Source organism: Myotis yumanensis, unplaced genomic scaffold (assembly GCF_028538775.1).
Source record: "Myotis yumanensis isolate MYYU_CA2020_CCGP unplaced genomic scaffold, mMyoYum1.0.hap1 SCAF_12, whole genome shotgun sequence".
NCBI classification, from domain to species: domain Eukaryota; kingdom Metazoa; phylum Chordata; class Mammalia; order Chiroptera; family Vespertilionidae; genus Myotis; species Myotis yumanensis.
The window spans coordinates 8,065,189-8,092,401 of NW_027223763.1; the positions used below are offsets into that span (position 1 = coordinate 8,065,189).

Consider the following 27,213-nt stretch of genomic DNA (forward strand, 5'->3'; position numbering starts at 1 on the left):
AAAGACCCCGAATGTCCACCAGCCCTGCTGTTCCCTCGCTGCCCGCGGACGTCCTTCAGGCCCCACGGGTCCAGCGGCGAGAGGCTGTTGCCGTGGCCCGGAGGCTGGGTGCGCCCAGCAAGGGCTCCGCTCCACGCCTGGGACATCTTATTGCGCCGGAAAGTGAAGAAGAACTCAAACTGCCGGGGGCCAGTTTGAAAGGGCTCCAGCAGCCAAATTCGGGACAATTGGAGACCAAAACGATTAATAACAAGAATGGACTGTAACACATAGAATAGAAAAAATCCTTGAAATAAAAAAGATGATTTAAAAAACAGAGGGGGCGGGGTATGGGAAAGTCGTTCCTTACAGAAGGAGTGAAAAGCAGGAAATGGCATCTTACAGTCGGCGTCACAATAACTGATTTGGGTAAAAATCATCAAGTGGGTGCTTTCACATTGGGAAGAAGACCATTGGCAATAGGGCACGCACAGTCTCGGAGAATGACCCACGTGCTGCTTTTTAATTATGATGAGAAAAGACACCTTTACAGACGGGAAAAATGACAGACACCGATTTGCCCAAAGGATTGAACGTAACACCACTGATACTGGAGCGAGCCGCTGCCCCGTGCCCCCTGATAGGGTGCCCTGAGGAGGACGCAGCACGACTTACGAGGTGCTCCTGCCAAAATGCTTACCTGCCCCAATCCTCGGAGAGATCCACACTGAAGAGCATTCTGCAGAACAGCAGGGCTGGCCTCCTCATGAAGACGGAGGAAAGCCTGGGGACTGTTCCGGACCGAACAGCCTGCAGAGTCATGGCGGCCGATTCCAGGGGAGTGGAGAGGGTGCTGCTGGGATCCTGAATCACAAAAATCCTAAAGGTGATATTGGGGATATTTGAGTGTGGACTGGGTATCAGGTAATAATACTGAACCCAAAGTTCCTGAATGTGATAATGGTATTGTGGCTTTGTAGGCAAATGCCCTTGTTTTTGTTTTTTTTTTTTCTTGGTTTTTTAAAGAACATATTTTATTGATTTTTTACAGAGAGGAAGGGAGAGAGACAGAGAGTTAGAAACATCGATGAGAGAGAAACATCGATCAGCCGCCTCCTGCACACCTCCTACTGGGAATGTGCCCGAAACCCAGGTACATGCCCTTGACCGGAATCTAACCTGGGACCTTTCAGTCCGCAGGCCGACACTCCATCCACTGAGCCAAACCGGTTTCGGCTGCCCTTGTTTTTTTTTTTTTAAATATTTTTATTGAGTTCAGAGTGGAAGGGAGAGGAAGTTAGAAACATCAATGATGAGAGAGAATCATTGATTGCTGCCTCCTGCATGCCCCCCACTGGGGATTGAGCCAGTAACCTGGTGCCCCCCCCCCCCCCCCCCAAACAGGGAATTGAATTGTGATCATCACAGCCAGGCCAAATGCCCTTGTTTTTAGGAGACTCTTGCTGAAGTTTTTAGGGACGAGTATATTAATGTGTGATCCTTGATTGGATCCCAGACCACAAACATCATAAAGGTAATTATTATTGGGATCATTGGGGAAGGGACTTGTAAACTCTAAAGTGCTGCGGAAGTGGGAGGTATTCGCATGATTTCCTTGTGGCTGCACAGGCCCTGGAGAGGAAGGAGGGAGGATGTCCACTCCCGTCCCCATCAGCTGGGGTTGGCCAACGCATGGCTCCTCTCATCTCCTGGGCGTAAGTGGTTAAACACCCATCCCAGGCCCTGCTTACAGCGATTGGGATTCTGTGGGTCTCAGCAGGGCCCCAGAATCTGCTAAGTGCCCCAGGAGAGTCTGGAGCGGGTGGCAGGAATCCACACTTTGTGCCCTCCCACTGGAGCCGTGTCGTGGTGTCGCTGTGACCTGTGCAGCGAGGCTTGGCACCTGGGCCCTGGAGCCTGGAGCAGCTGCTCTAATTCATGCAAAGGAAGGCGCCCAGGTTTGCCTTGTCTATTTATAGATTATTTATGAAGAAGGAAAAACAAGGGCTCTGTTGCCTTAGCAACCGGGAGCATCATGGGCCGCTTTTCCTGCAATGGGAAGATGGCCAAGTCTTCTTGTGGGGGGCGCCCCCGGATGTGTGTGTATCCTGACAGAGGATGGATGTGCCTCCCAGGACCTAGCCCATGCTGGGTTCCTAGCAGCCTGCAGATGGGGGGAGGGTGTTTGCCAAGCCCTTGGAAAATGTAGGCTGATATACCCGCTGGTCTCCTGATCTCGGTACTAACTCCTGTCTTCTGGGCGCTCACCCTGCTGCCTCAGGCCTACTCAGGAGTACTTTCTTGGCTGTGCCCTGGTACATGTCCCTTAGGGCACTTGGCGCAGTGACCTGGAGGTATAGTTCCCAGACCAACACCTGCCAAGTCTGGCACAGAGCCCAGCACCAGGGAGGGGATTAATAAATACTGGGTGATTGGATGCATGAATGAGCGAATGAATGAATGGCTTTACAGTCTACACTGCATGCTTTCTTTCGGTGTCCATGAGCTTCTCTCATTTTACAAATGAGAAGATTGAGATGAAGACAGATGAGGAGACCAGCTTATGAGGACGAGACTCCTTGAGGAAGAAACCTTGTTTTTGCTCTGCCGAAGCCCTAGGGAACACGGGGACTTGGGTTCCAGTTGGGCCAGAATTATCAGGGGGTCGGGGAAGTGGTGCCGTGTCTGGTTGGGGGCTGGAGGGATGTGGTTTGAATCTTGACTCTACCACTTACCAGCTGTGTGATCTTGAATCAATGACTTTGCCTATCTGGGCCTCAGTTTCCTCATCTGAAAAGTGGTCTAATGATGCATGGTCCTTAGGGACTGCTAGTTCCCCTGAGGGCAAGCACTGTGTCTGTCTCTTGATCACCTGTCTTCCTAGTGTCTGGCACATTCTAGGTGCCTAGGATGATGATCACGAGATCCTGTATATACAGTGGCTAGGACAGAGCTCAGGACACGGGGCTTCTTAGGCAATGTCGGTTGTGACTATATTATTAGGAACGGAGGCACAGAGAGCCTGATGGCTCCCCTGAGGTCACACAGCCAAATCCAGAACAGAAGTGGTGGCTCTACTGGTCAGTTGGGCTTGGTGGTACTGCCAGGGATTAATGGGACTGTGTCCAGGCCTTGGGGAGGACATTCTGGCTGGACCGCAGTCCCAGGGGACAGCAGTCATGTTGGACAGAGAGGCTAAAGCAGGAGTCCCTGAGATCTGGGAACCTAGAGCTGCCCTCCACATGCTGGAGGTACCAAGGCCCTGCCCCAGGCTGACTGGGGTTTGCTTGGCCTTGGGCTCTGCCTCTCAAGGTCCAGGCCCTGGTTGCCTGGAGGCTCTCTGTCCCCCTCTGCTGGGCTCTGGCTGCCTCTGTTGGGCCACCTCCTCAGCTCAGTCAGGGTGTGAAAACATTAACAAAGAGACTCACTTAAGAAGAGAAATGCCCCAGGGACAAATCGAGGTCACAAATCATTTCCACATCCTTCCCTGACCCCTCCAGCTCTATGGCAGGACACAGGGGTCCCCATCATCGCCCTCTGGGGGCTGCAGGCTGCGCTGCTTCCCTTCCCTGTAGCTGCATCAGATTCATCACCGGTTCCTGAAAACTATCCGTGCTCAGGGTTTTGTTTATTCCATAGCCCAAGCCATTGCTGAGTCTGTCCCTCCTGCCTTCTTACCCCGTGAGCTTAAACTCTGTCCTTCTGAGCCTCTAGGTTTCTGCAGAACCCAGCCCCACCCCATGCCCCCCTCCACTGGTCCTTAGCACACTGGGGCTTCCTTCTTTCCCTGACTGCCCTGTCTAGGTCTTATGGAGTTGAGTCTCTCTCAGCAGGAAGTGGACTTCTTCAGAGTGGAGTCCAAGTCTTTTCACTTTTCACATTTACCAACGTAGAGAGGTGGTGACACAGGAGATACTCAAACCTTTCATCAGTAGATTTCTGTGGAGGCAGGTGGATGAGGTGTTATTTTCCTAATTTCACACAAAAGACCCAGAGAAGTAATGAAAGGGAATTTAACCTTTGACAAATATTTATTGAACACAAAGTTGTGATGGATACTAGTTCTAGGTGATTGAAATGCCATTCATTCATTCATACCTAGAAACATGTCTGACACAAATATCTGCCCAGTGAATAAATTAATTCATCCCACAGTTGTTGAGGCGGTCATTTACTTGCTAAGCAAATTTGAGCAAGTTACTTCCCTTTGATGGACCTTAATTTCCATCAGTAAAATGAGTTGAATTACATAGCTACTTCTTAGGGTTGTGGGCAGGATGAAATAAATGTATTAACAAATAATGGCTATTTAGAAGCTGCTATGTGCCCGGATGGATGCTTCCCATATATAATTTTCAATCCTCACAGCAGCCTTTTAAAACTTGAAATGAAATTTACATAAAACATTCACTTTTTAAAAATGTGCTGTTCATTGTGTTTTAGTATATTCACTAGGTTGTGTAACCATGACCTCTATGTAATTCTAGAACATTTTCATCATCCCCAAAAGAGACTTTGTATCCATTTAACAGTCACTCCCCCTGCCCCTGCCTCCATCTCCTAGCAACCACTACTCTACTTTCTGGCTGTATGGATTTGTTTAGTAAGGACATTTAATAGAAATAGAACCATACTATATGTGGCTTTTTGTGCCTGGCTTCTCTCACTTAGCACAATGCTTTCTTTTCTTCTTCTTTTTTAAATTCTTTATTAGTTAAGGTATTACAAATGTGTCCTCATCCCCCCCATTAAACTCCCATCCTCCCCCCTCCCCCCACTCATGCTCTCATCCCCCTGTTGTCCATGTCCATTGATTTGGCTTATATGCATGCATACAAGTCCTTTGGTTGATCTCTTTCCCTTTCCCCCTCCCTCCCCTACTTTCCCTCTGGGGATTAATAGTCTGATCCCTGTTTCTCTGTCTTTGGATCTGTCCCTGTTCATCAGTCTATGTTGTTCGAGCACAATGCTTTCAAGGTTCATCCCTGTTGTGAAGTATGTATCAAAGCTTCATTCCTTTTTATGGTTGAACTAGAGGCCCAGTGCACGAATTCGTGCACCAGTGGGGTCCCTCGGCCTAGCCTGCAGGATCAGGCTGAAACTGGCTCTCTGACATCCCCTGAGGGGTCCCGGATTGCAAGAGGGCTCAGGCCAGGCTGAGGGACCCTACTGGTGCATGATCAGGGCTGGGGAGGGATGCAGGAGGTTGGCCAGCCAGGAGGGACTGCGGGAGGGCTCCAGGGCATGTCCGGCCCATCTTGCTCAGTCTCAATTGGCTGGACCCCAGCAGCAAGCTAACCTACCAGTCGGAGCATGGTGGTCAGTGCATGTCATAGCGAGTGGTTGAGTGGCCTTAGTATATCATTAGCATATTACTCTTTGATTGGTTGAACGGACGACCAGATGACCGGATACTTAGCATATTAGGCTTTTATTATATAGGATAATATTCTACAGTATGGATGTGTACTATATTTTGTTTATCCATTCATCAGTTGATGAACATTTGGGTTGTCTACATTATTTGGCACTTTATGGATAATGTTGCTATGAATATCTGTGTGAAGGTTTTTGTAAACATCTTTTGAATTCTCTTGGTATATACATAAGAGAGGAATCTGGGCCCATATTTAACTTTTTGAGGCATTGCCAAGTTGTTTTCTGGAGCAGTTGCACCATTTTATATCTTACCAGCCATGTATGAGGGATCTAATTTCTCCAATTCCTCACCAACACTTATCATTATCTGTCTTTTTTATTGCAACATCCTAGTCAGTGGGTGTGCAGTGGTATCGAATTGTGGTTTTGATTTGCATTTTCTAACGATTAGTGAGCTTCTTGTTTAAGTCACAGCAGCCTTTTGAGGTAGCTATTATCTCCATTTGACAGCAGAGGAAACATTCAGAATTGAGAGAACTTGCACAATGCAAGGAGATGGTGCGGCTGTGTCTGGAACCTGGGTGTGCCTGTCTCCGAAGCCCCAAGGAGCCGAATTAACATCTCCGGTCTGGCTGGCATAGGCCTGGTCTCTGGGGCTCCCCACCTTGGGACAAGTCCTTTCCCCGCGCCGGGCGTCAGTTTCTCCTCCATGCCACTTGGGGCGGTACACTCCAAACACCTCCGGGCGCCTCTAGGATCTCGCAACTCGAAGGTCAATCGCTCCAGCGCGGAGTTTGCCCCGCCCCTGCAGCCCGGCCGCCTGCAGCGCCGGAAGTACTCGGCTCTTTTTGTTTGCTCCCGCCCCTGGCCCGGAAGTAGTCTCTTGGGAAAGATGGCGGCTGTATCAGTGTGTCAGCCACCGGTGGGAGGTTTCTCGTTTGATAACTGCCGCAGGTGCGACCATGCCGGCGCCGGGTTCCGGGTGGGATTGGGAGTGCGGGGCCGGGGGTCGGCGCTGGGCCGCGGCCTGGTCCGGGAAGTCCAAGGGCAGGGCGAGCGGCGCGGCCCGCCGCCCGCGGCCGTGTGACTCAGGGGAATCGGGGCCTGAGCGTGGGTTTCTCCTGAGGCCGGGTCTGCTCTCCCACTTTCCCTAGCGCTTGGATACCCTCCTTCTCCGTCTCCTTAGCCCCTCTCTGAGGCTCTCTTTGCTGAAAATAAAACGGGACAATAGTCCTGATTTTGGGAAGGAGGATTGAGTGAACAGGTGGGCGTGATAGCGAATAGTAGGTTCTTTTCCCCCCCGAGTTCCCGAGTAGGCACTCTTTCTGCCAGTGCTGCGCGTTGTGGCCAATGTGTTTTTCTCTCCTTTGCTCCTAGAAATGCCGTCTTGGAAGCCGATTTTGCAAAGAAAGGGTACAAGCTTCCCACGGCCCGGAAAACAGGCACGACCATCGCGGGGGTGGTCTACAGGGTAAGCCGGGACCCTCGGGGCTCCGTCGGGAAGGGCACGCGCTGCAGAGCCCACCTGGAACCAGCCCTTCAGGAGCGACCGTGCTGGTTAGGTTTCGTGTGCTGACAACAGTCTATATTCTTTTCTCACTTCGGAGAGTTTTTGCTAGAAGGCCGATCTACTTTCCCGTCTTAAGTTACTGCTGTAGAAGGCAGGAGGATGTAGTGGGAGGACGCCAGGTTTGGGGTCAGACAGGCGTCTGTGTAACCATTTAACGTCTCTGCTGCTTGCAGTTTGGGACAGCTCACTTTGCTTCTTACAGCCACACTTGCCCCGTCAACCAGTTGGACATAACTCCTGCCTTGAATTGTTGAAAGGGTCTAAAGGGAGAATGGCTATTGTCATTAAGGGTAAAGGGTGAGACCTTTTCAAAATAAATCGACAGGTGGATGTTTTAATGGACTCCTGGATCTTAATCCAGATTTTTCCCATGTTAGCTTTGGTTTGTAAGGGAATTCATTAAATCTCTGAGCCTCATTTGAAAACAGGAATGATAATTCCTACCACCTGCCAAGGATTCAACCAGTAACATTTGTTGGTAAGCCGAATCTTGGCATGCTGTAAGTATAGCACAATATTTTTGGTAGGAGGTTTTTTTGGGGGGTGGATGGTTGGGGGAGCAGGTGATGGCCAACATTGTTTTCCCCAAACTAGAGTAGAGAGCTGTGGCTTATATATGTAAGATTGTAAGTATATATTTTTTAAAAACAGGATGGCATAGTACTTGGAGCAGATACAAGGGCAACTGAAGGGATGGTTGTTGCTGACAAGAACTGTTCAAAGATACACTTCATATCTCCTAACATTTAGTAAGTATTGATTCGTTTTAATAGCTTTTATATTTTTAAACATTTCAGGGCTAAAATTGAACTTACTATCTTTCTCCCTAAAACCTGTTGTTCAATCTGTATTTTCTATCTGTCTCCCTTAAATGGCATTTTTATCCACCTGTCACTTAAGCAAGTCCTCCTTAAGTGCTGTCTTTGCTTTGGTCTTCAGTTCAGTTGGTACCTGGTGTGCCTTCGGTGTGCGTTGAATCTATTCCCTCCTGTTCTCCCCTCTGCCATGGTTTTAGTGCAGATTTCTTTCTCAGCTGGCCTATTGCAGTTTTCACTTAAAGTGGCTTTTTTGCCTCTGGTTTCTTCTCCATCTCTGTTGTTTATTCCTCTTGTCATATTGGATTTTGTAAAACACAAATCTAAAATTATGTTCCTTATTAAAAACTTTTCAAGAGATGTTTTACATGTGGACAGTGCTTTTTCAGGATAAAATCGGAACTGTTGAAGGCCTTGCCCGGTTTACTATCTTTTCAGCCATTTTAGTTGCCTTCACCCACTGCTCTACTTACACCCGGATGGTCCCTGTTTTCCCCATGTCTTTATTCCCCTCGTCTCCAGGCTGTTTCACCTTTGCTTAGAAATGCTCTCTCCTCTTCTCTGCTTACATGGTGTTCTTATTTTATTTTTCCAAATTCAGCTCTTCTCAAAGATCAGAATTAACTGCTCTTTCCTTCAATTTCCCTTAACATTTTGTACCCGTGCTACTGTATTGTATTATACAAGGTATAATTTTTGTTTACCTGTGTCCTCTCCACTCAGTTTTGAAATCAAGTGCTAGGACTTTGTCATATTTTCTTTATTCCCAGCACTTAGTGCGATGACTGATTGATACCTGGTAGTAAATACTTGGTAATTGTTAAATTGGAAGACTTTTAACATGCGTTGCTCTTTTGTATAACCTGGTTATATTTGTAGGATTATATATACACTTTTAGGAGCCAAGAAACTAATGATTTCAAATATTTCATTGTTTCATAGGAAATATACTTGCATATAGTTAGATGCACATTGCCAATTTTATGTTTATTTAAGTTTGGTTAAACAGAGCAGTTACAGTGCAGATATACTCAAAAACATCTCTCTGTGTACCTGAACTTCGAATTGAGCCCTGTGGTAATTGATTTCAGCTATTTCTCATTGTGATTTTCAGTTGGTGTGGAAATATATTTGCATATAGGTAGGTGTATATTGCCAGTTTAATGTTTATTTAAGTTTGGTTAGACGGAGCAGTTACAGTACAGATATACTCTAACTCTAAAACATCTCTCTATGTACCTGAACGTCGTGGATGTTTTTGAAAAAACTCCACTTCCAATTGAACCCGCTGGTAACTAATTTCAGCTGTTTTTCATTATGTTTTTTTAGTTGTTGTGGTGCTGGGACAGCTGCAGACACAGATATGACAACCCAGCTCATTTCTTCCAACTTGGAGCTCCACTCCCTCTCCACTGGCCGCCTCCCCAGAGTTGTGACAGCCAATCGGATGCTGAAGCAGATGCTTTTCAGGTAAGGTTCCAGGATGAGGATTTCAACAGCATCTTTTTCTCATGCCTTAGATTTGCAGGAAGGGAAACCTGGAAGCTAGAGAAAAACCATTCAGAAATACATATTTTATTTTAGAACTCAACTGTTAATAAAAAGCCATTTTATTTTATTTTTTTAAATTTTATTTCAGAGAGGAAGGGAGAGGGAGAGAGAGATAAAAACATCAATGATGAGAGACAATCATTGATTGCCTGCCTCCTGCATGCCCCACATTGGGGATCGAGCCCGAAACCCAGGCACATGTGCATGTGCGTGCCCTGATCAGGAATTGAACCGTGACCTCCTGGGTCATAGGTCAACGCTCAACCAGTGAGCCAAGCTGGTCGGGCTAAAAAGTCATTTTAACTTTATAAGGCTTTTGATAATGGGTTTGAATTGCTGGGGTCTGTCTGTTTTTTTTTTTCATGAGTAAATGACATGTGACCAGTTGAGTCATTTCCTCAGGCATGGGGATATTACTGGATAAAAAACCTTTTTGTTCATAGGAAGAAAGAGCTGGAAAGAACCTCTGAGGTGTTCATCTTGTTACACAAACACAAATGATTGTTTTTTCCTCCCTCTTTCAAGGGGCATGAACAATAAAATGAAAAATGTGACATTGATATTAACCGATATTTACCTCTTTGTGCCACGTCCTGTGCTAAGTGCTTTATGCCTGGTCTCATTTTATCCTTTTAATCCTGAGGTCTGGGCTTCTCCAGTTTATATGTGAACAAATTGAGGTTTAAAGAGGTGCAGTCACTTGCCTGTCCTGACTTCACTGCCTGCTGACTCCCACATACAGTTCCTCTTAGTAGCTTTGTTTTTCTTTCTTCCTTAATAATCACATCATCACTTCATGTTTGTATAGGTCTTGACAGTTTAAATTCAAGTCTATTTTCTGATTTACTTCTCGTGAAGAGAGGCAGTGTACTGTAGTGGAAATAGCCTGGATATGTAGTCTTGGGTTGGAATACTGGCTTCTTTTGGGACCTGCCTTACCTTTCACAAATTCTCTCCTCTTTCCTTTGTGGAATGTGTGCATCATGATACTGTTGTTGTTTTTTTTAAAGTGTTTTTATTGATTTTAGAGAAAGAGAGAGGGAGGGAGGGAGGGAGGGAGGAAGGAAGGAAGGAAGGAAGGAAGGAAGGAAGGAGAGGGATAGAGAGATGGAAACATTGATGAGGAGAGAAACATCATTGATTGGCTGCCTCCTGCAGGCTCCCCTTTGGGGATTGAGTTGGCAACACGAGATTTTAATGAAAAATTGGGATTTCTGGCTTCTTTTGAAAGAAATTCAAAAAGTGTGGGACAACACATGGCAGTAATCTTCTGGAACTGTGTGTCAGATGTTGCCTTGAGAAGCGGGATCCTGTGTCTGGTCTGTCAGTCCCTGCCTGGTTCACTTACCTCTGTTTCCTGCCTGGCCCTTGCCTTCTGTACATTTGCAGGCTTTCTTTTTTTTTTTTTTTATTTTTCGCTTAAAGTATTACAAAGGGTATTACATAAGTGTCCTTTTTTTCACCCCCGCCCTTGACAAACCCCTACCCTCCCTTACCCCCCAGTGTCTTATGTCCATTAGTTATGCTTATATACATTTGCAGGCTTTCATCTGGCAGGGCCCCTAGACTCAGTAAGTGGAGAAGAGGTTACTGTAGCTCTGCAGCAATAGTAGTATAGCTCCCATTTTACTGGTCAGTGACCAGGACTTACAAGTCATGGGCAGGAAGTCTAGTCATATCCACCCAGTTTCTGCTCTGGCTGTACGAGACCTTATGTCCGTGATTTCTATTTATTTATGTACATAATCATCATCCTAACCCTGGAGATTTATTGCCTATCAAATAAATTCTTCCAGTATAGTGTAAGAACTTGTTAAAGCACATTTGTGGTCAAAATTTCTGATGAGTCCTGGCCAGGTGGGCTTACTTGGTTGGAGCATCGTACGGTGCACCAAAAGGGTACTGGCTCAATTCCTGGTCAGGGCACATGCCTAGGTTTCAGGTTTGATCCTGGGTTGATGTTTCTCTCATACATTGATGCCCCTCCCTTCCTCCCTCCCTCCCTCCCTCCCTCCCTCCCTCCCTCCCTCCCTCCTTTCTTCCCTCCCTCCTTCCCTCCCTCCCTCCCCTCTTTTTTCTCCCCTCCCTCCGTTCCTCCCCACCTCTGTCAAATCAGTAAAAAAAACAAAAACCCGTCTTCCGGATTTTAAAAAGAAAAAAAAAAGATTTCTGAAGACATTTGTGATTTTGATTTGATTTTAAATACAAAGCTCCCTCTGGTGGTTTGTATGGTGCATTACATTTAAAACAATTTTGAAACTTGTAAAATTGCAGTAAATAGACTATTTCAAGAGTCCTTGCAATGAACTCTTGAAATAGTCCAAACATTTAGCTAAATTTAGCAGATGTTTCTGTTCATCTCTTTAGAATGTTTTAGGAATTTTAAATTCTCTCTTTTCAGTGTTCTATTGTTTTTAGTTTAACATACTTTGTAAAAGCTAAATTTTATAAAAATTTTGAGAGGAACATATAAAGATTTAAACCAGAATAATTATGGTCTTTTATATCTTCTGACATTTTTGTTGAGTTACTTAAAATGAGTCAGTTGTATAAGGAAAAAAGTACAGGATTTGACTTTATTATTATTTTTTTAATTTTTTTTTTTTATTGACTTCAGAGAGGAAGGAAGAGGGAGAAAGAGCTAGAAACATCAGTGATAAGAGAGAATCATTAATTGGCTGCCTCCTGCACGCCCCACACTGGGGATCGAGCCCACAATCCGGGCATGTGCCCTTGACCAGAATTGAACCTGGGACCCTTCAGTCCACAGGCTGACGCTCTATCTGCTGAGCCAAACCAGCTAGGGCAGGATTTGACTTTAAAAGCAAGGCTTATGACAATGCCTAGTACAGGGCCTGGCACACAGTTAGATCCCCATAAAATTCATCCCATTCCCTATTTTGTTTCTGTCAAAGTTGTAACCACTTAATGAAATAGTGGCAGTGTAAGAAATGCTTTTTGTTTTCTGTCTTCTCATATATTTTTGGTTAAGTTACAGTGATACAATGTAGACTCATTTTTTTTAATGCATACTCTGATTACCAGGTATCAAGGTTACATTGGTGCAGCCCTAGTTTTGGGGGGCGTAGACATTACTGGACCTCACCTCTACAGCATCTATCCTCATGGATCAACTGATAAGTTGCCTTATGTCACCATGGGTGAGTGTAATGTTTCTCTGATGTTTCAGAATCCTCTTATTTACCGAGATGGTCTCTTAAAGAGCTGGTCTATTTCTTGTTAGAGAAGACAGTGCAATAAAGTGATTCATTCTGCAAATATTTGAGTTCTTTCTACAGGTTGGCTATGTGCTTGGGATATAACAGTTAACAAAATTTTGATAAAGATTCTTGTTTGCAAGGAGTTTATATTTTAGTGGACAGACAATAACAACTATAATATCACTTTCTAGTGCTAAATATTAGGCGAAAAAAGCAATGTAGATGATATGTTACTGTTATGCAAAATTTTACATTTGGGGGAAACGGTCAAGGGTATATGACAACTCAATGTATTAGTTCTTACATTTGCATGTGAATTTATAATTATCTCAAAACAAAAAGTTAAAAAAATTAATGCAGGGAGGGGGACTTGGGAGTGTTGGGATGGAAGGCAGACTGTAGTGTTAAATAGGAAGGTCAAGCTAAGTCTTAGGAAAAGGTGGGTTTGAGTGGAAGAGCCTTCTGGGCAGAGGGAAAGCTGGAGTGGAGGCCTCGCTGTGGGAACGTACCTGGTACACGCAGAATTTTTTTTTCCTTTTAAGTAGAGTAACTGGAGTTCCTCTTTACCACTTAATCTCTGAGCGATCATGGCATTTAATTCCTTTGAACCTCAATTTCCTCAATGTGAAATAATACCTCCACACACAACCAGGTTATAAATAATATATAAATAACATCATAAATAACATATAATTCTAGTACTTGGCCTATAAATAGTAGTTACTCTTTTTATTTATTTATTTATTTTTAAATATACTTTATTGAATTTTTACAGAAGGAAGGGAGAGGAATAGAGAGTTAGAAACATCGATGAGAGAGAAACATCGATCAGCTGCCTCCTGCACATCCTCCTACTGGGGATGTGCCTGCAACCAAGGTACATGCCCTTGACTGGAATCAAACCTGGGACCTTTCAGTCTGCAGGCCAACGCTCTATCCACTGAGCCAAACCAGTCAGGGCTATTTTTTTTAAATATATATTTTAATTGATTATTTACAGGGAGGAAGGAAGAGGGATCGAGAGCTAGAAACATCGATGAGAGAGAAACATCAATCAGCTGCCTCCTGCACACCTCCTACTGGGGATGTGCCCGCAACCAAGGTACATGCCCTTGACCGGAATCGAACCTGGGACCTTTCAGTCTGCAGGCTGATGCTGTAGCCACTGAGCCAAACCGGTTAGGGCAGTAGTTACTCTTTTTAGATCAGCTTTTTACATTTGTATTTTAGCTCTAAGTGCTAGAGTATGTATATGTTCTTTATTTATTAAATCTTTTTTGTTGTTGTTGTTTTGTTAATCCTCACTCGAGGATATTTTTTCCATTGATTTTTAGAGAGAGTGGAAGGGATGGGGAGAGACAGAGAGAGAAACATCAATGTGAGACTCACATCTGTTGTTGCCTTCCACACGGGGGCTGGGGATTGAGTCTGCAGCCAAGGTACATGTCATTGACTGGAATCAAACCCAGACCCTTTAGTCCGAGGGCTGACACTCTACTTAGCCAAACCAGGTAGGGTTATATACTCTCGTTTTAATCCTCACCTGAGGATATGTTTTTTATTGATGTGTGTGTGTGTGTGTGTGTGTGTGTGAGAGAGAAAGAGAGAGAGAGAGAAAGAGAGAGAGAGACACTGATGTGAGTCACCTCCCCTATGTGCCCCAACCAGGAATTGAACCTGCAACCTAGGTATGTGTACAGGACAATGTTCCAACCAGCTGAGCCTTCTAGCCAGAGCAAGAGTAATTTTTTAATGACCAAAAAGAAAAGAGTGATAAAATTATGTTAAGAATTGGGGTAAGTTCTAAATTTTATGTTAAACTAGTGACCCAGTGCATGGATTCGTGCACATTGAAAGGAAATTAATTGGAAGGTGGCCAGCGGGGTGGGACTGAGCTAGACGGATCTGACACACTCTGGAGCCAACCTCCTGCAGTACCTCCCCGGCCAGCTGTACCTGGGGTGGTGCTGTGGCTTGAAAGGCATCTGCGGAGTGAGTGGGGTCCCTCGGCCTGGCCTGTGGGGATCAGTGCGAAACTGGCTCTCCTCCATCAGCTGAGGGGTCCCAGAGTGCACTCTGCAAAGTTGCTGTTGTACAGGGTGTGGAATGCAAGCACAAGTGTGCAGTAAACCAGATTCGGGGCGGACAGTGCCCCAGCAACAGCAACCACATAACCCATGGCCGAAGGTGGAATTGCGTGGCCTTTCGAGGAACTGGGCTCCCTCCTCTCTGGTTTTGGGGTGCATCACCTGAGAACCACCACTGCCAAGTCACTGCAGCTCGGCAACTCCTGCACTGAGCATCTGCCCCCTGGTGGTCAGTGCGCGTCATAGCGACCGGTCGGATGGTCAGACACTTAGCATATTAGCCTTTTATATATATAGATTTCTGAGTCAAATCGTATAGGTCTAGCCCTGGCCGGTGTTGCTCAGTTGGTTAAGCATTGACCCATGCACTGGGAGGTCACTGGTTCTATTCCCTGTCAGGGTACATTCCTGGGTTGCAGTCTCGATCCCCATTAGGGAGTGTGCAGGAGGCAGCCGATCAATGTTCCTCTCATTGATGTTTCTCTCCCTCTCTAAAAAAAATCAATGAAAACATTAAAAAATTATATAGGTTTAGAAATTTGAGCAGGTTCTGTGTACCTGGTGTTTTTCCTGCAGTTTTTTACCTGTTAGATTTTTGGTCTTTTACATTTGGCTCTGCAAAACTAGGAGCACTGCTGTCTTGAAGAGTTTGGAAATTGCCAGTTTGAGACTTTCCTATTCCATTGTGTTATCTAGCCTCTTAGAATGTTTTTATTCAATAGCTGTTCCCTGTTTGTGATGTTTGTGGGGAGAATGATTTACCCCTGGATACCATATGGATGAATCTTTGTAATTATTTTAAAATGAAGATACATTAATTTTAGAATTGTTTTGAATTGCTTTATTCAAATGTATTTATCCTCTTCCATCAAAGTACTATTTCCCCCCATCTGATGCTTTTTAATGTAAAAGTGGAATAGCCTTTTCTATTAAGTACTTTCATTTCTTCTTTTTTCTTTTTACTTACAAAAATTTCACACTTGCAGGAAAGAACAATGAACATTCCTATATACCCTTTACTCAGATTTGTCAGTTGTTAACATTTTACCACAGTTGTTCTCTCTCACACATTTTTGTTAGTGTGTGTGTGTGTGTGTGTGTGTGTGTATGTGTTTGTATAACCATCCTATATAATAAAAATCTAATATGCTAAGTGTCCGACCATTCGTTCAACAGTCGCTATGATGGGCACTGACTACCAGGGGGCAGACGCTCTGACTGGTAGGTTAGCTTGCTGCTGGGGTCCAGCCGATCAGGACTGGGAGAGATGGGCCGGACACACCCTGGAGCCCTTCGGAGGTCCCTCCCTGGCCCTGATCATGCACCGGTGGGGTCCCTCAGCCTGGCCTGTGCCTTCTTGCAATCTGGGACCCCTTGGGGGATGTTGGAGAGCTGGTTTCGGCCCAATTCCCGTAGGCCAAGCCAAGGGACCCCACCGGTGCATGAATCCGTGCACCGGGCCTCTAGTTTGAAAATAAATAGCAGATACCATAATCTTTGACTTTTAAATCCTTTAGGATGTTTTCTTAACATCACCTTGATAAAATCATCAATTTCTGGAAATTTAACATGAAGCAGTTTTACAAAGCAGTTTTATTTTTAAGACTAGAGGCCTGGTGCACTAATTTGTGCATGGGTGGAATCTGGATGGCCTGCCCCCATGGAGGCCCATTGGGCTGGGCCGGCAGTGGGGAGGGGACGTGGGAGGTTGGCCTGCTGGCCCTGCCCCCAATTGGGGTGGAGGGGCCAATTGGGGCCTGGCCGGCTGGGGGGGCGGCGAGGGAAGTTGGGGGGGCCGATCGGGGCCCCGATTGGGCCGGTTGGCCACCGCAGTGCGCATCATAGTGACCAATCGTTCTGTTGTTCTGGTTGCTTGGCTTTTATATATATAGATGGGAATAATTGAATTGGTTTCCTTTGCTTTGGGACAGTAGTTCCAAACATGACAAAACATTCAAGTGAGGAAAATATTACATGAAAAATAAGTCTCTGATTTCATATCTCTCCTCCAGAGTAACAACTGTTGAGTTTCTTGTGTGTTTTTTCCAGAAAATGTCTTATGATACACCTTCATAAATCTCTATCATCTATCATCTCTCTCTCTATTCCTATTAAAAATACACAAATAGTTCATACTGTACATACTCTTTCCTTACTGTTAACTTGTTTTGAAGAAGTTTTGTGTTAGCCCATGTAGCTCTAGATCACATCTGCAATGACAGCTACATAGACTTGCATTGTATGGCTGTACCATGATTTACCGACCCATTCTCCCATTGATGGGTATTTTGGTTTTCAGATTTTGTAACAAATGTGTTCTGATGTGCTTGTATGAGTACATACTTAGATGAATTCCTCGTAGTGGCCTTTCTGGATTGCAAGTAGTGGAATCACTGGATGATTTAAGGAAAAGAAAAGAATTTTTTTTAAAGGATAGTAGGTGGCTCACAGGATAGCTGGGAGGGCAAGAACTGGTTTTGGGGCCAAGAACAGTGTCAAAAAACATGCTGAGGGGGGCAGGGCAGGTGAGTACAGAATGGGGCTGCGCCCTGGCTCACTGCTCACTTTGCTGCCCGGCTGCCTCAGGAAGCCAGTCTTCCCGCCATCTCGCTCACCACCAGAGAGCTCTTTGTAAAGGAGAGTGGGTGCTTCTGACTGGTGAAGCTCCGTTACCTCTTCATACAGTGGTGGGGTTCCCCAGATGTAGGAAGGAAGTACAGCTTCTGGATAGCCAAAAAAACTGACAGGTGGCCATATAGTATGTTTTACCTTTTGAGCGCTATTACCAAATTGCCCTGCAAAAAGATGGCAATAATTTCTACTCCTACCAAGAGAATAAGATAATGCCTTTCTCTGACAACCAGCCAGTCTGATAGGTGAAAGACTGGAAGAAGTAACATCAGCCAAGACCTAGATGACAAGTAGGAATTAGCCAGGAATTTGCTTCCCCACTCTCTGCCCCCAAGGGAAGGACTTTTCAGGCCCTGTGGTGCACAAGGGACTGGTGTGGTCGAGGAATGGAAAGGCCAGAGTTTGCTGAATGGGTGAGGCAAGTGCCGAGAGCGGGAGGAGTGGTCCATGCAGGGAGGGGGGCAGCAGAAGCAAGGACATGGATGTTCAGGGGGAGCAGAGGTAAGGCTGGAAAGCTAGGCTAGAGAGAGAGGGCCCCGATGATACACACTGAGTTGTCTCGATTCTGTCCTGGAGGTTCCTATGGAATGTTTTCAAGCAGGAATGATAGGGGAAGAGTTGCTTGTTAGGAAGAGCAGTGTGACAGCTTATAGGGAGAAGTTGGGTATGCGGCGTCTGGAGGCAGGGAGGGAGATTCCATCTGGCCAGAGATGTTGAGGGTATGAACGGTCCAGTGGCAGTAGAGATGGCCACCAACATTACAGAGATCATCCAGAAACCAGCCAACCATTAGGCTTGATTCCAGGTCTCTGTCATCTGACCTCTCCTGTGTTCCTCAGTGCCAGTCCCTTCCTGGCATTTGACTTCAGTGTTGGAGTAACTCCGTCACCTGGGGCCACCTCCCTTCCAGTTGGGCTTTAGATACTTTAGATCCCCCCCCCCCCCCCCCCCCCCGCCCGACTTGTTCAGTAGTTCCCCTTGCCTCCCTGAGCAGGCGCTCACACCCACTGCTGCAGTGCTGCTGCCTTCAGAGACCCGCCCAAGCCTTCCTACTCCTCATCCTAGAGCAGCCAGGAGCCATTCTGTGGGACTACCCCTGGCTGAGTTACTATGTTCCCCTCATGGTATTTGTGTGAAACAGAATCCCAGGATTCCAACCTTGTCCAAACTCTACTTTCCTTAGCCATTGTCCCTCCTGCCCCTGCAAAAATTTGAGAGTAGAATTTGTATTTTACTCCCAGAGTTGCAGACTCCTGTGTGACTCTGTGAATATTTGGTGGTTAATTTTCTGGTCCTCTAACTCACTCGTGCCAAAGAATGTCTGAAACTTAGCGCTAGAAACCTTAGTGGCCGGTTGTTGTTTGTGAACTGGCAGTTTACAGCACCGCTGAAGAGAGTTGGTGTAGACTGTGTTCCATTTGTGTGGCTCCAGGAGAGCACAGAGCATTGCATGTGTGATAGGTTCCTCCCCCCCCCCCCCCCCTTCTTTTTAAAGCTTAGTATTAGTTCACATTTAAAGCACATTATGGAGTGTCTCTGTGCCAGAGCATGCGGTTACATTATTTTCAGTTAAAATTCTATGGAAGGGATGCTGTCATTGCCATTTTATTGATGAAAATGGCTGAAACTTAAAGGAGTGATTTAGTAGCTTGCCTCTTATTGCTCTGCCTGTAAGTGGCAAAGCTGGGATTTGAACCCTTGTTTCTAGCTCAGGCAAGCCCAGTACAACACAGCTGCTTTGATTTGATTGTCTTACACGTGTTACTTCATTAAGCTATTAAGCCTTGCTTCTAAATACTGAAAATATTTATACAAATTCCCAAAGGGCATTTGTTTTGCATGCTTTCGACCACTCTTTGTGCAGATTTTCCATCCTGCGCATTAAACACAGTGTTTACTGAAACAGTTTTATGGAATCAAAGGAAAATTTAAAAAATTATACACAATTCTACCACCCGAAGACAACATGATTTTTATTTTTACTTTTTTTAAATCTGAGTTCATTGGGAGAGAAGCCCTTTCCCAGAGATTGTAAAAGAAAATACAGTTTTCATACTGCCCTGTCTTTGTCTTTTTCTTTGAGTTTCTTAGCCATTGTTCACTCCTAGCCGGTTTGTACACATCTTTGTCTGTGGTGGTAGCTGTGCAGGGCTGCCTTTCTTCCAAATGGAGGCCGTCTTCTGTTGTTATTTTTTGTTCTTTTTTTCCCTCTGAGAGGCTGGGGAGCTGGATTTTGGGAGAGATTCCTAGAATTGCCAAAATTTGGTGGACTTTGTTTTAATCCATGCTACTAATTTTGGGCGAGCTACAAACTAACCCTCAAACTGTAGGTAAAATAGAGGGCCTCCTAAATGAGTGGTTCCCATGGAGCATTGACATTCACTGTGGACTGAGGCTTTTCATGAATGTAGCTTAAGTGAGAAAATGAATATTTCATGCAAATTCTCAAGCTTTAGTTAAATTATAAGTTTTTTATTATAAGAAATGAAAATATCTTTGTAATTAATCTTTTTTTTTTAAATTGGAGTGATTTGACAGTAAGAGCTGGAAGTTACAAATTACCCGTAAGACAAGGGTGTCCAAATTTTGTCTACTCATGGGCCTGTGTTGGCGACTAGCCAGGCGCCTGAAGGCTACTCTTAATTTGCATTGACTAGAAGACACCTGTCTTGCCGTGTGCATCTTGAACATGCTGGCACAGCTCATTGAGCAGAGTCCAGGAGCCTCCTCTCTGAGGACTCGCCTTCCCGAGGGTTCACTGAGGAGAAGAATCTATCAAACTCCGTATGGTGTGGCCCTTGGACAGCTTCTGTCCTAAAACCTTTTATGGACGTGGTGTTGACCATGAGAGCGTCACGCATCCAGCAGCTTCCCAGCTGCTGCACCGGCAGTGTTGAGAGATGCTTTACTGATTTAATCTTTGCAAGACTGTGAGGTGGGTGCTGTTATCCCTGTCTTACAAATGAGGAAGTTGAGGCTCACAAAGGTATGCTAAGGTCACATAGCTGGGAAGGTGCATGATGTGGGAGGGGACCCCATTCACTGTGACTGTTCCCCTAGGCTGTGTTATTGCTGTGAGTGGTGTGTGGCATGTGGTCCAGACCAAATGTGATTTGCTTTATTCTAAAAAAACGGGTTTCTTAAGTTTTATTTAATTAATAAAACTTTTAAGAAAATAATTTTCATGCGACTCAGATGATTGATTAGTGTGATTGTTGAAAGCCAGGCAAGATTCTTTGACTTTTCTTTCCACTAAGGGAAAAGGATTATGGTTCTATTTTTTTTATAGACAAAATGTAATTCTCAGATTAATTAGCTTATTCTTTTAACTTGCCAGCTTTCCTTTATTAGGCAGACTGAAGTGGTGTCAGGAGAAGCCTGGGGACAGTCTTTTGCTATTAGTTTGGCAGTGTTCCTTGAGCAGCATTGGCAAGGTATATACAATTTTTGTTTTTGCCCACTTATTCACATAGAGAATTAATATGAATAAAATTTCAAGCACGACATTCCTGGAAATGAGGCCCTTGGACAATTTCGGAATTCTAACTTAAGGAATAAACATTGGTATGCACCATCAGGGACGACTTGGGTCACTGTCAGACCATTCAGGTAAAATTCTATCTCCAGATAAACTGGCTGTGCAGTTTCCTAATTCCTGGAATGTACCTCTCAAGTCCCAATTTACAGAGCCCCCTAGCGATTAAAAAGATGCAGGACAGAGTAGTAAACATACTGCTGTCTCACCTTGTGGGCAAAAATGAGTCTCAGAAATTAAGCTGGAACATAAGAACAACGGCAGGGAATTCAGGTCTGCCACTTTCTCTGTATTTTTACACTGAAGTGCAACCTTTGTGCAAACATTTTGATATCTCTGCATGACTTGATTTCGAAAATGTTCCTGCGCTATATAAAATTAATGCACTAGAAGAAGGCAAGTATTTTTTCCACATCCATTTTCAACTCTTAGATCAGGTGTGAACTCTGTATGTAGGTCTACACGACAGCTTCTTAGAGGGCATGTGGACTTCATGGCTCTGGTGTTGCTGGAAATCCTTTTCATGGGCCATGTGACTCTGCAGGGATTCCCCAGGCATGTGTCCCAATCAGCACTGGAGTGAGCCTCGGCCCCTGCTCTCTGTGGGTCAGGGGTTATGCAGTGGAGGGAATCCTATTCTGGTGGGAACTTTGTCCATACAGTAGGTGACCACCCCAGAGCAGGCTTTCTGTAACCAGCTGAAGTATCACCTGTAATCCTAGAAAAAGAGATGGAAGCCCTGGCTTCAGTCCCAGCCCTGCTTGACCAGGGTTAGTCCCCTAATCTCTCAGAACCTCAAACCCCTCATTTCTAAAAACAAGCTGATGGTTTTTGACTTGGGAAGATCACAGGGCGTTGGGATGCTGCAGTGTCATTTTGTGTGTGAACACGTTTCTTCCGTGCACGTGTTGCTCTTCCTGTTGCGCTTTGAGGTAGTGTGGGACAGTGAGAAGAACTGGGCTTTGGAGTCCAACTGGGTTCCAATCTAAGTCCAATATTAGCTTTTGAGTGTGAGCATTGGTGTCTTTTTCTGTAAAATGGTGGTTAGAGGAACTGTCCCCTGGAAAATGTGAGGATTAAGTGGAATACCATATGTCAAAGTCTTTATGTAGTGCAGTGTGGTGTTATGTGCATGGTGTTTTGATAATTTTAGTGCTAACACAGTCTCTGTGTGCAGGTCTGTGTACTAGGGTTTCTCTGGCAGTTTTTCCTGCTTTGCTTAGTATAAGATGCATTTCAGAAGATTTAAAATGTGCAATGCATAGATTTTATATTTTAAAAATTATTTGGTATGAAATGCCATGAATTAAACAGGGAACCAAAAGCTCATGAAAGTTGTCTTAATGCATCTTGATTCCTGGTTGCTGCAAAGGTGGTACTAAGCCAATAGATGGTGCCATTTTGTTAGAAAATGAGAAAATATTTACTTCTAAAATTCATCATGTTACATACTGGGAATGTAATATAGCCAGCGCTTGCCAGTTCTTAATCTATTCTAATTAGAGTGGACTTTGTTATTGATACTGCATAAAAATGTTGAATGTCTATTGTAGGCAAAATGGTGAGGTATTGAATTAATATGTAGGGTGCTACTCTTCCTGTCTTGGGTTCAATCCTTAGTCTACAACCAAGTAAAAGTCCTGGCCAGGAGTCTCTTTCAGAACAGTTAAATGCAGTCTTTTGTTTTTAAACCCCACTTCAGGTAACTAGTTCATCCTTACCTGCCCTTGGTTCAGAATTGGCCCTGCTACAGAAAAGTGCCTTTATACTCTCATAACCTAAGGCTCGACACTCTTTTACTTTCTTATTGGACAGATAAGTGGAAAGTCATTTTATGCCTCCGAAGACTTTTCACTGCAGCGTTCTTAAAACTAGAAATTTGTGTCAGCCGGACCTGTCATTACTAGCTGTGTGATTTTGTGTAGGTTCCTTCACCTCTCTGAACTTTATTTTTCTCTATCTATAAAATGGAGATAATAGCATCTAGTCCACAGATGAATTAAGTGAGGAAATATATGTAAAAGGGCTGTGCACATTTTTTACAGTAAGTAGGATTTCTTATTGTTTGCACACAGGCTCTGTGGACAAGATAAACCTTTACTTATGATTAAGACTAGATGTGTTTTATAAATTATTAAACTCTGTGGTCCTTTGCCCTTGAGTGCTCTGAAGGAAATGAAAACTTGATAAAGGCCTGCAAAGTAGAATAATCTGCACTTTGGGAAGTTATTTTGGAATGTGGACCAGAGGAAAGGATGCCTTTGAAAGACCTGTCCGCTGAGACTACCCTGAGCGCCCGCAGTAGGAGGGGAAGTGTGTGCCCTGCGCCCAGCAGAGCACTTGCTGACTGAGAGCCTCTGTTTCTTGGCAGGGCCTGATGATGTTGGAGTCTGCTTAAGAGAGGCATAATTTTCATCCTCGTCTTATTTCCTAAACATAGGGTTAGGTGGCTCCTCTGTTTAAAAGAGAACAATTTTCTGTCCTCGTATCTTGTGACATTTCATTAAAATACATTAATAAAAATAAAACCTTTCACACTTTCGGCCTGAATGCCCCGATTGTTAGTCTTTTCTTAAAAATAAGTGTCTATAACCTGTCAGGTCAATGAGAAGTTGCACTTGCAATTATAAGAAAAATCCCTGTTCCCTTAAGGTGGTATTTTAAATTATTTACTTAGAGTAAAATTTAACTCCTTTTTGACTACATTATGTTTAGAAAAAGAACTGCCTTTTTTGAAAAATTAATTTTGAGTGAAAATGTTGGGTGCTTTAAAAAAATCTATTTCTAAGCATATTAAATGGAATTTTTTTTTTATTCATTGGGAATAAAAGATAGACTCTCTGACATTGAGGTACATTTGCTGATGAAAAGGAAGCATTCTTCCCCTCACAAGGGGTTTAAATGTAATACTCAGTGCTTACTCAGGAGTGAAAACATCAAATTAAACTGTTTATGCTGACAAAGGACAAATCTGGATTTCAGCAACCCATGCAAGATTGTCTGATTGCTTGGCCTGCCTCGCCTGGAAGCTTTTGGCCAAGACTTATAATGAAATGCATGCATACAATTAAACCACTTCAAGTCGGTGTCTGAATTTTCCCGAGCCATGAGAGGTGTTCCAGTGCTCTCTAGTGGCTGAACGTGGTCCCCTGGCACCAACATTGTTTTATATTCATAAATCAGCTCTTCACACATTGGCAGCATTGGCCTCCAGAGCAAGCACCAACTGCCAGAGACTCGGCCCTGTAGACAGGAACAGAGTGAAAAATGATCCCAGGCCATGGGCTGTGGAAAGCACCAAATTTCACCCAGGACGAGTGGCCAGTGGACTAACAATGAGCAAGTGTGAGTAAGCGCTCTGTCAGGGAGAGCTGACACTGATGAATTAGAAAGTTGTGTGTATCTCTTTTATCACTGCATATATCTTATACCTGGCAGGCCACAGTGCCAGGCAGGTCCTGGGTGCTTACAGTGGACCCTCCTTAGCAGGAGGAACAGCTTTTTTTCTCTCTGAAACAATCTGGTTAAATTGATGGGAAAAGGAGTAGAAATCCGCTGGTTCTCAGAACGTCATGACTTTGAGAGAAGAGATTTTGAAGACCTCTGTTTCCATTAAAGCTGCCAACCGTACGACTTGCTAAGAACGATTGTATAAGATGGTCTTGGAGGATGGGGACCTTGTCTTGGAATACTTACAGTAGCTAGCTTTTATTGAGCTTTTACTATGTGCCAGGTATTCTGCTTTACATGTCCTCTCCTTCAAGTCTCCAGCCACCCTGTGAGGAAGATGCCTTCTGTCTTCATCCCCTTTGTGTGGGGGAGGGAGCTAGGGGTAGGCTGCTTCACTGCAGTTTCAGGGCCAGCATGCACATGGTGCTTGATGTGATGATGCTTCCTGGAGTAGCTTGTCAGCCTTGCGGGGTTGGGAGAGGGAACTCAGTGATGTGCTGGGGGGAAACAGTGAGGAAGTGCCACTCCTGTCCCATCTATGTGTTTCCAGAATTGCTGCCAAGTGGGCACCTGGCATGGTTTGTTTGAAGGAAGGAGTTGGAAGTTGCCCTCAGTGCATGAGCTTAAGAGCCACAAGACTTAGGTTTGACTCTTGGCTCCACTTCTTAATGGCTGTATTACCTTTAAACTAGCTGAGCCTCAGTTTCCTTGCTTGTAAAATGGGGAAATACTTACACCACTTGAGGTCAAGGTCCAGGTCCTAAAAGGCCTTCAATAAATTTTCCCCAGCCCCGTCTGAGAGTCTGTGAGCATAGACCTTAAAGCACATTTCTACCCGCTGGCTTCCAGATCCTTCCTAGAGTTTGACTTAGAGCAGCAGGTTTTAGAAGATTATTTCAGTCTTATACTGTTTCTTCAGTATGTCTGATAACAGTTTCTAGAATTGCTGTTTGATTTAGTATTTCAATGAACTCTATAAAAATGTTTCATGTTTTAAAAAAAAGCCATACAAATGATGGTCTTTTTAAATAAATAGAGCAAGTAAAAGCAATATCTCAGATGGTAAATTTTTTTTATACATTTCATATTTTTTTCTTGAGTTGGGTTATTCTCTCAGGAAAAGTTAGGTTCAAATTGAGCTACTAATGCTGATAAACACCTTCAGTGGTTTTAGAAAATGGAGACTAATTTAATTTGTTTTGAATGGGGTTATTTTAAAATAAAGACTCATAACAGACCCTGAGTGGTATTGCTAAACAGTGAATGGCATCTGTTTAATCATTTAAAACATTTAACTAAAATCCCAGTCTCATTTGAATTTCCAAGCAAAACAACACAAATGAACTATATCCAGATGTGTGGTAATTGTTCTGCTGATATCTGAAGAAAAGTTAGATAGCATGCTTTTTTGGGGTGGGGAGCTAAGAAAATACAGCTGCTTTCATGCTTACTTGCTAATCTTGATTTTAAGCTTTTGGCTTTGTTTTTTAAGAGGCAACATGGTAGAATGGAAGGAATGTCGGACACTTTATTTTTTAAATTTATTTTTATTTTTTAAAAAATGTTTTTATTGATTTTAGAGAGAGAGGAAGGGAAAGGGGGAGAGAGAGAGAAAAAAACATTGATCTCATGATCAAGCCTGCAACTAGGGCATGTGCCCTGACCGGAATCAAACCAGCGATCTTTTGGTGCATGGGACAACACTCCCCCAGTTGAGTCACATTGGCCAGGTGTTGGACACTTTAAATTCAGATGATCTGGGCACACATTCCCAGATTTGCTAATCATTGGCTGTGTGATATGGGCAAATTCCTCAACGAGGTTTAGTCTCCCTGCTTTGTAAAACAGGACTACTGCTACCTGCCACGTCTGAAGAACAGACAAAACTGATGTGACTGCTTCGAAATTTCTTCAACACCATGTGTACTATGTTGTGGTCCTTTCAGTAATTTTTTGGCCATGGGGTAGACTTCTGGATAAGTGGAATCTGGCTTGGCACTGATATGCTCAAAGGACTTCATTATGAGGATGATTTTTACCTCTAAGAGCATTCTAAGGAAGGACGTTGGTAGAGAGACGTGGTGTATTTATTTGTTTGTGATGATTTATTACTGTTGTTACTTGGGACTATTGACTCATACATGGATTGGCCATCAGGCCCCTGTATACAAATTTCAGGAATAAGTGGCATGCTGCTGCTGTTACACAGCAAGACTGTGACAGCTGGTAAGGTCTTGGTCTTTTTGCTTTTTTTTTCCCCTCCCATGTTTCCGCAATGTCGAATTCTCATTTTTATCTAAGCTTATACCATAAAAAATTGCAATTAATTCATGGTCTTTGAAGAAAAATAGAAAAAAAATGTAAGCAGAAAGTAAATAGCATGACCCAGAAATAAGTGTAATATTTTATGTTCTTCCAGATTTGTATAATATGTATTGTATAAGCATATCTGTTAATATTGCTTTGGAATATGTCATTCCCCCCCCCCCCCCCCAATTAAATATTAGATCACTAGAGGCCTGGTGCATGAAATTTGTGCACTGGGGGTTGGGGGGGGGGGCAGGGGGGAGTCCCTCAGCCTGGCCTGTGCCCTCTCGCAGTCTGGGAGCTGTCAGTCAGACATCCTTAGTGCTGCTGTGGAGGTGGGAGAGTCTCCTGCCACTGCTGCTGTGTTCGCCAGCCGTGAGCCTGGCTTCTGGCTGAGAGGTGTTCCCCCTGTGGGAGCACACTGACCACCAGGAGGCAGCTCCTGCATTGAGCGTCTGCCTCCTGGTGGTCAGTGCACGTCATAGCGAACGGTTGTTCCGCTGTTCAGTCGCTTTATATACTAGCCCTTTATTATATAGGATGGACATCTTTCCATTGCCAAAAAATATTGTCATGTTTAATAAATGTATATATAGTATTTTATTATTTATTTTCCATATCTTTTGATTGTTGAATCTTTACCTCCAGTTTTTCTATTTTTTTGTTGCTAATCTAAATAGTGATTTTT

General features: G+C 44.2%; 1 protein-coding gene across 1 annotated transcript in view; it reads left to right on the top strand.

Moving 5' to 3' along the window:
* The first annotated feature begins 6,228 nt into the window (after nt 1–6,228).
* PSMB7 (proteasome 20S subunit beta 7) overlaps nt 6,229–27,213 on the top strand; it is a 53,860-nt gene continuing 32,875 nt past the window's right edge. The window contains exons 1-5 of the mRNA XM_070430711.1: nt 6,229–6,312; nt 6,736–6,829; nt 7,580–7,677; nt 9,073–9,213; nt 12,340–12,455. Of these exons, the coding sequence (XP_070286812.1) occupies nt 6,251–6,312; nt 6,736–6,829; nt 7,580–7,677; nt 9,073–9,213; nt 12,340–12,455 (511 nt within the window). The 5' untranslated portion in view covers nt 6,229–6,250. The remainder of the gene's footprint in view (nt 6,313–6,735; nt 6,830–7,579; nt 7,678–9,072; nt 9,214–12,339; nt 12,456–27,213) is intronic.